Below are 12,943 nucleotides of genomic sequence, written 5' to 3'. Positions count from 1 at the left end.
TGATCTTAGACCAACACAGCCAAGCAATAAAAGTGTCAGATCGTAAAAAGCCAATTTGTAGTAGATTAGTTTACAACCCACTTAAGAAGAGTCAGGGGGGAATGTTGAGGTAGTCTTTAAAACATTTAAGAAATAGGGTAACCACCGGCCATAAATCCATTGAAGAAAAACCAATTCGCTGCTAGATTCTTCTGTGCTTTGGTTTCAATTAGCTTAAATTTTAGTGCGGACCGTCTCTCTTTGAGTAATAAAATCAGCTTACCAGTTGAATTCACTTCCACCATTCTTAGGGGCAACCTGCAGTTTCGGTTAGCATAAAGCTAATCCAGAAGGAGCTGGCAAGAGGGGTTGAATTCCAAGCCCCCCCACCCGAGACCTGCGAACGTCTCTGAGGTCACTGGCTCTCCCCTCACCTTTCACTGTCTCTTCGGAACAGCTAGGGTCCGAAACGACCCATCCAAATTCCTTCGGAATAGGGGAATTTCAGGAATAGCCTGAAACTCCGTCTTCTCACTGCTAAGCCCCGCCTTCTTCCCTTCTCTGCATTTTTTTTATAGAGTCTCAGTATCTTTTTTATAGTGTGGTGACCAAAACTGGATGCAGTACTCCTAGGTGTGGTCTTACTAAGGCTTTATAGAGTGGTATTAGTACCTCACATGATCTTGACTGAATCCCTCTGTTAATGCAATTTAGGATTGCATTATACTTGAAGGGCTGGCACAGGGAAGAGGGTAGATCCTCACCAGCTCAAGGTTGATTCAGCCTTCCATCCTTCTGAGGTCGGTAAAATGAGGACCCAGATTGTTGGGAGCAAGATGCTGACTCTGTAAACCGCTTAGAGAGGGTTGTGAAGCACTATGAAGTGGTATATAAGTCTAAGGGCTATTGCTATTATTCTCCATAGCAGCTGAGAGCGGAACTTATCAGAGGGAGATCTAATCTGGAAACAAGGAGGAATTTCCTGACAGTGAGAATGACGAATCAATTAATCGATCAATTCATTACTTAATCAGGGGAATTACTTGGCTCCAGAATTTGTGGATGCTCAACACTGGAGGTTTTCAAGAACAGATTGGACAACAATTTGTCTGGGTATGATGCTATAAGGACTCTTGACTTTGGCACGGCGTTGGACTAGATGACCTCTGAGGTTCCTTTCAAACCTATGATTCTATGATAGGACCACTCTGCAATGTCTACTGATGTCCCTTGATTTATAACCATTTGTTTAGCGACCATTTGAAGTTACAACGGTACTGAAAAAAACGACTTATGACAATTTTTCATACTTATGACCATTGCAGTATCCCCATGGTCACATGAGCAAAATTCAAACGTTTGACAACTGACTCGTATTTATAACGGTTGTAGTGTCCCGAGGTCATGTGATCACTTTTTGTGATCTTTTGTCAAGCAAAGTCAATGGGGGGAGCTAGATCACTTAAGAACCGTGCTACTAATTTAATAACTGCATTGATTCACTAAACAACAGTGCTACTAAACAACTGCAAGGAAAATAGTAAAATGGGGCAAAACTCATTTGACAACAGTCTTGTTGGCTACGGTGAGTTGGCCATGGTGAGAACCACAATGAGATTCCTGTGGCAAGATGGCCACAGCAAATTCTCCCTATTGTGGCCTACCAGCGGCTAGCAGACCTGGCAGTAAATTTGGACAGTGAGGAGGTTGTGGATCAACCTTGGGTCAATCCTGGAGTCTGGGGAAAACTCTGATGAGGCCTCTGTGTCAGAGGCAGAGAGGGGGCCATCTGACAGTTATCAGCTGCCTTCAGAGTGAGACATCAGTGAGGCAGAGGAACAGCTGGAGCCTGTTCCCAGTGTGCACATGTGCAGAGTTGCCAGACGAAGGGAACAGCTAAAGAACAGGGGTCGACTTGGGAGTAAGGCCACAGGTGGATGATGGGCTCCTCCCAGAGGAAATAAAAGAGGAGCAAAAGGGGAGTGGAGTTTGCAGGAGACAATTAGTTCGCTTCATTGGTTTGTGGCTCTCTGAGACTCCTTGCCAAGTTTTGCAGATATCAGCCTGCCAGCTCTCCAAGCCAGATAAGGTCTGTGACTGTAAATCCTCCCTTGAAAAATTTTGCTGGATGTGAAGGAGCAGAATTCACAGTAAATTAATAAAAGGGTTTTCTATTGGGACCAGGAAAAACGCTTCATGCTCTTGGGAAGCCTCGGTCAGAACAGTCCTATTCCACCACTCATGGTCTCCCTTCTACATTCTTGGTGCAAGTCAATCTCCCCATCATTTCTAGTAAATGAAGCCTATTAATCTGCCATCTGACTGAATTGCTCATCCCATCCTTGCCCGCCTACTCAATTTTCTCCAGTTATTACCCCCCTTCCCCCCACATCCAGTTACCAGCCAGTTAATTTCACCAGCTGGGAAATTGGATAGCTTCCTTCCGCAGCTGTTCTAAGTACTCAGAAATTCAAAGGCTGCCTTCCAGTGGAACAGAGTCAGGATTTTCAAAGCATGAGGTATAAAATTAATTCCCAGGGGGGCTCTTGAGAATTTGAACAAGTAGAAGGGTGCACCCCAAACCCTAAGCATTCCAATAGTCTGTCTACTGGGGTAAGGTATGACCTCACCATACCACTAGTCACCTCTACCTCTTCCTATTGAGAAATGCACGTAGAAATTGGATGCCATTCCAGAAAGATGATGTATCATTGGGCTATATATAGGAAGATCTGGGGAAGAACCACTCACTTGCCTTCTTCTGCGTTTGTCCTGGGATGGTCACTGATTCTCCAGTCCTGGCAACCTGCTCTGCCTTGAATCATCTTCTGTTCTAGTAAGATTCCTTTCCTTTCTTTTTCTTTCTTTTCCTTTCCTTTCCTGTCCTGTCCTTTCTTTTCTTTTTCCTTTCCTTTCCTTTCCTGTCCTGTCCTGTCCTGCTCTGCCCTTTCCTTTCCTTTTCCTGTCTTGTCCTGTCCTTTCCTTTCCTCTCCATCTTCCCTTTCCTTCCTTTCCCACTTTTCCTTCCTTCCTCCCTCCCTCCCTCCCTCCCTTCCTTCCTTCCTTCCTTCCTTCCTTCCTCTTTGCCTTATTGTAAGCCCTTGGTTCTGGTTGGTTCTGAATTCTCATGCTGTGTTGGACAAAGATGGTTGGGTGGCCTCTATGCCTGTCATTCTCTCCCAGCTCTAGGAAGAAGACAGCCACAAACCCTTTCTGAAAATGTTGTCTAGAACAGTGTTTTTCAACCACTGTGCCGTGGCACACTAGTGTGCCGTGACATAGTGTAAGGTGTGCCGTGGGAAAAACACCCGCCTATAGTCAATATAGGCACAGTTAAATTTTTTAAACATTTTCTAATGGTGGTGTGCCTCGTGATTTTTTTCATGAAAAAAGTTTGCCTTTGCACAAAAAAGGTTGAAAAACACTGGTCTAGAAAACGGCAGGGATTTGTCCATGTAGTCCCCAGGAGTCAAGGCTGACTTGAAGACTATTAAAAAAAAAATGCTAAAAATAGACCTTTCACAAATGCTTGAGGGAAGGATAGAAGTCAAATTTTGCAGATAATAGCTCTTGTTAAACAGCTCAGTAGATCATAGGAGAGTAAGATCCATCAAGACGAGTAGCACCAATCAGTAGATCTGTTCGTAGTAGATAAGAAGTTCTATCAAACATGAAATTCATTCCTTCTTTCTTTCTTTCTTTCTTTCTTTCTTTCTTTCTTTTCCTTCCTTCTTCTCTCTCTCTTTCTTCCTTCCTTTTTCTTTTCTCTTCTTCTTTCTTCTCCTCCTCCTCTTCTTCTTCCTCCTGCTCTTCTTCCTTCCTTTTTTTCTTTCTTTCTTTTTCTTTTTTCTTTCTTTTTTTCTTCCTCCTTCCCCTTTTCCTCCTCCTCCTCTTCTTCTCTCTCTCTCTCCTCTCTCTCTCTTTCTCAAATTTATTTGCCATTTATCTTATGATTTGCATGACTCTGAGCAGCTTCAACCTTATTCAACCCTTGGTTTAGCATAACATATGTAACAGTTTGTTGTGTGGCTTGTGTTATAAAATTTTGTGTTCTGCAGGGTTCTTCCTTGCTTATAAAGGTAGAATTCACTGTCATTTTATTTTTTGTTTAAATTGCAATACACTGAGATAAGGCAAAGAAACCCATGAAATGAGTATGATGCAGCTCAGCATAACGCAAGTATAGGTAAATTATAGTTATATAATGGTATGTTCAACCCAAATGATTTTCAAATATCTAAATGGAGGGTTAGGTTTTTTTAAAAAAATTATTTAAAAAAATGTTCTATAATTTGTTGCTAATTGTAACTCATGTACATAAAAGCTTGTTGACCCAGCCAATATATTATAAATACTAGAATAGAACGCAGAATAGCGGTTACCTTCTGAATTATTTATAGAGCATTTCCACCCTCCCTGCAAACAGCAGCTCTTTTGCAGGCTTAGCATTCCTCTCTTGCTCAAGAGGCAAACCGGACTAAGTCAGGTTCTTGTACAATGAAAGCAACCAATGCACGAAGGGAAAGCAGTCGGCTGTCTCCCCTCCCCAAAGTCAGAGAGCATATTGGGGTGACTTCTGCACCACCTTGAAGGCAACCTTCAAAAACAACGAAGCTTCCAACGTCATCTTCTGAGCTGTTGTTTTTAGAAGGCAAAACTAAACATCAAAACCCACCCGTCTTCTTCCATACAAAAAAAGAAAAAAAAGAGAATGAAAATAAGTACCCTAATAATCCACATTTAATCCCCAAATCTTGTCTGCCATTAAGAATTAGACTGTTGGCAAATACATATATGTCAGGTTCCATTCAGGTAAAGAAAAGGAACAAGAGGACTAAGGAGTTAGTTCATGGTAAGTGTAATCTTTATAAGCCTGTTCCGGTACTTCCGACTACCACACAATGCAAAACACGAGTGAAATAAAGTCAAGCCTGGAATTTCGTATTTCCCTCCACCATTTAAACCCTCCCTTGTTCCACCTTCTCCTGTACGCACGCAATACACAAAATACATTTTGAGGATGCAACAAGCCATGCTGGTTTATACTTCCGCGCAGTGGTGGGTTCTGGATGGTACGCCACGGTACGGGCATACTGGTGGTAGCTGGGAGCAGCGGCCACTGTACTTGAACGGTGGCTCGCTGGGCCCACCCGCCCACGTTCCTTACCACTTTTTGAGGGAAATGGGCCAATTATGCACAGCATATGGCGCCTGCGTGACTTCCGCCGAACAGCTGAGTGTCACTGGGCAGTGGTGTGTGCATGTGTGCCAGTGGTGAGTTTCAAAAAATTTTGGAACCTCTTCTGTAGGTGTGGCCTGCTTTCCGGGTCCACTGGTGGAACCTCTTCTAACCGGTTCGGTAGATTTGACGAACCAGTTCTACTGAATAGGTACGAACTGGTAGGAACCCACCTCTGATGCGTGTGCAGCACACGTGCCCAAGGAGCACACCTGGCCCCTTTGCAGCATACTGGTTGCGACGGGATCCGGAATCCACGAATGCTTCCGCGCATGCGCTGGAACGGCTCCGTATTAAAGAGAGTGCGGGCTCACTGCACATGCGCCTGGGGCTGACTGTCAGCTGGAAGACAGTACCAGCAGAGCGCCCATGTCCAAGGATCTGGCGGCAAAAGGTCGGAAGGTCCACAAAGCTCGTGGTGTGGCGTCCAAAACGACCCAGCCGCGAATCGCTTCGCCATCGGAATGGTAGCACTGGGGCTAACAACCTACAGGCAATCCTCCATTTACAATCATTTATTTAGTGACCGTTCAAAGTCACAATAGCACTGAAAAAAGTGAGTTTTGAATGTTTTCCACACTTAGGAGCTTTGTGGCATCCCTAGGGTCACCTGATCAAAATTTGGATGCTTGGCAATTGGCAAGTACTTATGATGGTTGCAAGTGTCCCAGAGGATCATGTGATCCCCTTTGCCAACCATCATTACGGAAGTTACGAACTGGACTGCAGTGATTCACTTAACCACTGAGGCAAGAAAGGTTGTAAAAATGGGGCAAAGTCTCGCTTAGCCATGGAAATTTTGGACTCAATTGTGGTTGTAGGTTGAGGAACGCCTATTGTTTGCCCTCAGAAATGCTTGCCCTCAGAAGCTGCGAGCTTGCCATCACTGGAGATTTAAAAGAAGAGATTGGGCGGCCATTTGCCTGAAAGGGGATAGTCCTTGCTTGAGCAAAGGGTTGGACTAGAAGACCTCCAAGGTCCCTTCCAAGTCTACTATTCTGTTGAAACAAAAAAAAAACCCTTCTATTTGTCACTCTCAGCACATGATGGGACAGCTTCTGGGATTGTGGGTGGGAGCCTGAGTAGAATAGAATAGGATAGGATAGGATAGAATAGAATAGTTTATTGGCCAAGTGTGATTGGACACACATGGAATTTGTCTTTAGTGCATATGCTCTCTGTGTACATAAAAAGACAAGATACATTCGTCAAGGATCATAAGGTGGGCCAGCTTTCAAACTTCCAACAGCTTGACATAAATGAGTGCTCCCCATTGACAATGTGAATTTGATTTACAACAGTTCATTTAGTGACAGTTCGAAGTTACAATGGCACTTACGACCGTTTTTCACACTGACAACAGTTGCAGCATCACCATGGTGACATGGTCAAAATCCAGACGCTTGGCAACTGACTCATATGTGTGACAGTTGCAGTATTCTGGGGTTCGTGTGATCACTTTTTGTGCCCCTGACGAGCAAAGTCAATGGGGAAGCCATTGAACAACCCTATTGCTCACTTAACAACTTCAGTGATTCCCTTAACAACGGTGGCTGGAAAGGTTGTAAAATGGGACAAATCTCATTTCACAAATATCTTGATAGAGCCGAGGTGGCGCAGTGGTTAGGGTGCAGTACTGAAGACCACTACAGCTGACTGTTATCTGCAGTTCAGCGGTTCTAATCTCACCGGCTCAAGGTTGACCCAGCCTTCCATCCTTCCGAGGTGGGTGAAATGAGGACCCAGACTGTGGGGGCGATATGCTGACTCTGTAAACCGCTTAGAGAGGGCTGAAAGCCCTATGAAGCGGTATATAAGTCTAACTGCTATTGCTATTGCTATTGCTATTGATAGCAATGGAAACGTTAGGCTCAATTGTGGTCATAAGTCGAGGATTATCTCGCTGGAAATCATTTAGGCAGTTTGATTCACCATGAGTGAAGGCTGAATCTTCCATTCCTGACATGGTATGATTCCTATCCTAGTGGTTTTCTTTAAAGTTCTTTCTACTCACGTTTAATCAGCACCAGCAAACAACTGTATGCCCAGGCCTTTTTTGAGGCACCAAAATATATCAAATTATTTTTATGCCGATGAACTTGTAGGAGTAGAGTCCTGTTGATCTTCTGAATTTGGTGCAGGGGAGAAGGGAAGCATAATTTTGCTTTGGTCAATAATTTAATAGACACCAAAAAGCTTGCAGCATAACCCTTGTCTCACAAGAGTGCCATGCCAAGGGGGAAAACCAACCTGGTGCCATCCATCAGTCAAAGGAGAAGCAGCTGCAGCAGAGTTTACATCATAATCTTGGCCAGAAGAAAACTCTATTGGAGCAGTTGTAAGTTGACCTCTGATTGTAAGAAAGGCACATTCTGTCTTATCTACTGACTCAGTGCTAAGGGCGGTTGTGTTATTTCTAAGTTTTCTAAGGTGTTTTCAGAATAGTTTTATTAAAAGCCAATATATTTTCGAAATGTATATTTTGTTAGATTTGTCTCTGTGTTCTACTGTGAAAACTCTACTGATGATTGATTTTCACAAGGGCCTTGCATGAAACAGTTCTACTCTATCCTTCAGTTTTTTTAAATTTCCAGACTACTCAGATAATGCTACCTTCTTCTTCTTGTGCCGTATCCGTCATCGGATGTTGGCAATCATGTTGGCGACCCTATTTTTATCAACAGCCATATGAAAAAGTGCTGTTGAGTTTTGTCCCAACAAGTCCCTTAGATTTTGAAGCCATGATTTTCTTCTTCTGCTTGGCCCTCGTTTGCCTTCAATCTTTCCTTGGAGGATTAAGTGAAGTATGGCGTAATTTTTTGGGTGTCGCATCACATGTCTGAAATATTCTAACTTTCACTTTTTTATGGTTTTGATGATTTCCCTTGGCTTTCCCAGGCAGCTTATCACCTCCTCATTTCTGATTTTGGCAACCCAGCTTATACATAACAGCCGCCTGTAAATCCACATTTCAAATGCTTCTAATAATGCTATTTACCATAAGCAAATAACTGTAGCTCTCCATTGATCTCTTAAGAGAAATTGGTGGAGGAGGAGGAAGAGAAGGAGGAGGTGATGGTCTAGTAAGGTGGAAATACCAGGATAATAGCATTAATTGGGACTCTCGAAGTTGTTAAAGATTTGACAGACAGATAATATTAGACACAGTATAATATGTAAAGGTTGAATATACAGTTCTCAACTTATGACCACAATTGAGCCCAAATTTTTTGTTGCTGTGTTAAGGGAGCTTTGCCCCATTTTACAACCTTTTTTGCCACAGATGTTAAGTGAATTACTGCAGTTGTTAAGTTAGTAATAAGGTTGTGAAGTGAATCTGGCTTCTGCATTGACTTTGCTTTTCAGTAGTTCGTAAAAGGTGATCCCAGAACAGTGGAAAAGTCATAAATATGAGTCAGTTGCCAAGTGTCTGGATTTTGACCATGTGACCACGGGGATGTTGCAATGGTGAAAAACGGTCGTAAGTCACTTTTTTTCAGTGCTGTTGTAACCAGGGGTGGGATTCAAAAATTTTCGCAACCAGTTCTATACCCGGTTGCTGGGTAAGCATGGCCTACTCAGCCTCCTGCACCACGGGGGGAGTGTGAGTGGGTGTTTTTGCCCTCCCCAAGCTCCAGAGGCTTTCCTTGAGCCTCTGGGAGGGCAAAAATGGCCTCTCCCGAGCTCCAGAGGCCCTTGGGAGTCTGGAAATGGGCCCGTTTCTGGATTTCTGGAACTTCTGGGAGGCCTGTTTTTCACCTTCCGGAAGCCTCCATGCGGGCGTCTTACCTGGCATCCAAAACAAGCCATGTGGAGGGGTGGGGGTGGGGTGGGTGGGGCCGGCCAGTACTCGCAGCTACCGGTTCACTGAATTAGATGTAAAATTAGCATCCAGTTCCCCTGAACTGGTCCAAATTGGCTGAATCCCACCTCCGGATGTAACTTTGAATGGTCACTAAACTAACTGTTGTAATTTGAGGACCACCTGTACTATTATTTTGTTAGCTTCCCAGATTTTATAGTGTGAATATGAGAGTCATAATTAGCCCTATCAGAAAGCCCTCTTCACAGAAGGAATGAAGAACTTGAACCCAATAGAAATCTGGAGATAAGGAGAAAGAATTGCTGATGGAAGATTAAAAAAAATTACTCCATACATTATTTTCAGTCTACTAACCCCTACATTTCTTGAAAATCAAAAATGGGACTAACTGAGGAGGGCGGATAATTTAACAAGAGCTATAAAGAGGGATGAAATATAGAGTGGGCCTGGTTCTGGCTACATGATTGTGAGATGAAGATATGGACCCAAACTCTGTTGATGGAGCTGTTACTCAGAAATGTTCTTGCCTTCTTTTGATAAACCTTCTGTTTCCTCATTGTTATTTTGAAGGAGAAAAAGGACCAACAGCGCTAGAAGGAGCCGACTGAGATTTGTCATTTAACCTTGGTCACATGCTAAAAGGGAAGCACAAAGTTAGAAACTTCCTTTAAAAAGTTATACAAATATTAAAAGCATACATCATCTTACTGGGAGAGGTGGCTTCCCCTTTTTTATTGTAATTTCATTATTTCTGTTTTGGCCAGTGATCTCAAAAGCTTGAGGAGATGCAGATTTTGGAGAAGGTCTGGAGACAGGACGTTATGTTATGCTGTAACTACTAAGTTGCATCTTAGGATGCAAAGTTCCAGATGGCCATTAGATGGCAGTCTCAAAGAGGAGCTGGAAACAATACTTTCCTGCCTTCTAGTGGACATTTGTATATTTGCAGGCCAGTTTTGATAGGCCTGCCTACACTCTTTGGAAGCCCATGTATCTCTTTCCTCAAACAAAACATCCTCTACCCTTGCATCCCAACAGAGCCAAAATGTTACACAAGATAGGCGGGGACTAAATGGCACATTATTATATTTTTTTACATCTTTCTTGGTAGAGGGCAGCATAGTTAACATTGCCTAATCTCTGTGGAGATTCTCAGTCACCCAGATCATGGTTGTCCCATAGGTGCTTTGTCAAAAGGCAACTGGACTTCCTTTGCTTTTCCTTGAAAACATTTCTCATCCAAGAAGCTTCTTCAGTTCTTTGTTGATTAGTTTCCATCCATTGCTTTTCGTCCTGCCCTCAGGTGCTTTAGAGAATAGCTTGACTATTCTGCCAATAGCTGTGGCAGCCCTTGAGATATAGCACTGTTCCAATATCTCAGGGGATGCCACGACGAAGGAGTCAAGCAGAGGTGGGATTCAGCAGATTCTGACCAGTTCTGGAGAACCGGTAGCGGAAATTTTGAGTAGTTCAGAGAACCAGTAAATACCACCTATGACTGGCCCTGCCCCCATCTATTCTCTGCCTCCCGAGTCCCAGCTGATTGGGAGGAAATTCAGATTTTTCCAGTAACCTTCCCTTGGAGTGGGAGGGAATGGAGATTTTACAGAATCCTTCCCCTGCCACGCCCACCAAGTCATGCCCATCAAGCCACCCCACCCCACCCACCAAGCCACGCCCACCAAAACGGTAGTAAAAAAGTTTTGAATCCCACTACTGGAGTCAAGCTATTCTCCAAAGCATCTGAGGGTAGTACAAGAAGCCATGGGTGGGAACTAATCACGAAAAGAAGAACTAAGGAGAGATTTCCTGACAGTTAGAACAATTAATCAGTGGAACAACTTGCTTCCAGAAATTGTGAATGCTTCAACAGTGGAAGTTTTAAAGAAGACATTGGACATCCATTTGTCTGAAATGGTATAAGGTTTTCTCCCTAAGCAGAAGGTTGGACTAGAAGACCTCCAAGGTCTCTTCCAACTATTCTATTCTATTCTATTCTATTCTATTCTATTCTATTCCATTCCATTCCATTCCATTCCATTCCATTCCATTTTCTGAGAACTGAAGAAGCTTCTTCAATTGTCAAGAGAATTCCAGGGAATTAACCATCATGCATTGAGTTTCTAATTCATATTTCCTATGTTTGATGTTTGTTGCATTGCAGAAAACAAGGGGGGCCTGGTGGTTTAATGGGGGCATCATTAGTAGAAGACTATGCAAACCAGATTCTGGGTTCCCACTGTCATTCTTATTTGCCAGGTCCCTGTCTCTCCATCGCCACCATGTCCAGCTCCAAACAACGCCTCATACAGGGTATGCACCAGGACCTCAGCTGCCCCGTCTGTCTCAAGCTCTTCCAGTCCCCTGTGACCACAGAGTGCGGGCACACCTTCTGCCAGGCCTGCTTAGCCCGTGTGGCCACTGAAGAGTCTGGGGGGAAAACCGCCCCCTCGTGCCCCACCTGCCAAGCCCTCACCAAGGTGGAGCAGCTGCGGATCAACCAGCAGATGGAGCATTTGGTGGAGTCTTTCCGGGAGGTGCCTCGCGATCACTGTGAAGAACACCTCGACCCACTCAGTGTCTACTGCGAACAGGACCGGCAGGTGATCTGCGGGGTTTGCGCCTCTCTAGGCAAGCATAAGGGGCACAACATCATTACCGCTGCTGAGGCCCACCAGAGGATGAAGGTAAGAGGCTGAGGCCGAACACGGCCCTAAGGGCTTGGTGTCTTGTTCTCCTCCTTGTTCGTCTGTCAGTGTCAGTCCAGCAGGTGACCCTGGCTTGGATTCAGTCAGGTCATTGGTCAACCCAGCAAGGACAGGCGACAGTGGGATTGCAAGCAAGGACCTTGCTGGATGGAGAAATGCCATGAACCTGGTACCATTTTTGCAAGATTTGTGTTCTCCCTCTGAGCTAAAGTATTTGTCCTAAAGCCGTGATGGTGAACCTGTGGCACGCATGCTGTAAGTGGCAGAACCATCTCTCCGGGCATGTGAACTGTTGCCCATTGCTCTTCTGGGTTCCGGCCCACCACAGCTGGTTTTCATGTGCGTGGGAGCTCTGGAAACCAAAAGAGCAGATGGGCAAATGGATGGATGGACAGATGGGTTCATGAATGAATGGAACAACAGATGGGTGCGTGGGTGGGCAGACGGGGACATGAGTGGATGGACTGACTGATGGGTGGGTGGGTAGATGATTGAGAGAGTGAATTAATGAATGAATGAAACTACCGATAGTCCTCAACTTACGGCTACAACTGAGCTCAAAATTTATGTTGCTAAGTGAGAAATTGGTTAAATGACTTTTGCTCCTTTTTACAACATTTCTTGAATCACTGCAGTTGTTAAATTAATAACACAGTTGTTATGCAAATCTGGCTTCCCTGTTGACTTTGCTTGTCACATGACTCCAGGACGCTGCAATTGCCATCAATGTGACTCAGCTGTCCAGCAGCCTAATATACTACAACGGTTGTAAGCATGAAAAATGACCAGAACTCACTTTCCTCAGTACCATTGTAACTGCGAACAATCACTAAATGAACTGTTGTAAGTTGAGGACTAACTGTACTGTCTCCCTGAGGATAGAGCAGGCGATTATGAATCTCCTGGAATATTTGCCTCCAGATCACTGTCAAATAAAGTATCTTCTCTCCTGCTCTTTTTCTGAGAAATGTCTGTATTTCGTCATTCCTTGCTTACCATTTGGCATCATTGCAGAAACAGCTTCCTCAGCAGCAGGTCCAACTTCAAGAGGTCCAAATACGCAAGGAGAAGACGATTGCCCTGCTGAATCGGCAAATAGCAGAAGTGGAGGTACCAATCCTGGATGTTTGTTTGTCTTTGTGTGTGCGAGAGACTCAGATAGGTAGGTAGTAGAAAGACCACATGGTGGTTTAT

The 12,943-nt window shown here is 44.2% G+C and overlaps 1 protein-coding gene across 1 annotated transcript in view; it reads left to right on the top strand.

Moving 5' to 3' along the window:
• TRIM72 (tripartite motif containing 72) overlaps positions 1-12,943 on the top strand; it is a 32,671-nt gene that overhangs the window by 6,174 nt on the left and 13,554 nt on the right. The window contains exons 2-3 of the mRNA XM_032234478.1: positions 11,301-11,728; positions 12,764-12,859. Coding sequence (XP_032090369.1) covers positions 11,324-11,728; positions 12,764-12,859 — 501 coding nt within the window. The 5' untranslated portion in view covers positions 11,301-11,323. The remainder of the gene's footprint in view (positions 1-11,300; positions 11,729-12,763; positions 12,860-12,943) is intronic.

The sequence above is a fragment of the Thamnophis elegans genome, chromosome Z (assembly GCF_009769535.1).
Source record: "Thamnophis elegans isolate rThaEle1 chromosome Z, rThaEle1.pri, whole genome shotgun sequence".
Lineage (NCBI taxonomy): Eukaryota > Metazoa > Chordata > Lepidosauria > Squamata > Colubridae > Thamnophis > Thamnophis elegans.
The sequence above is the reverse complement of the archived record's forward strand: the minus strand, read 5'-3'. Positions and strand labels throughout refer to the sequence as shown.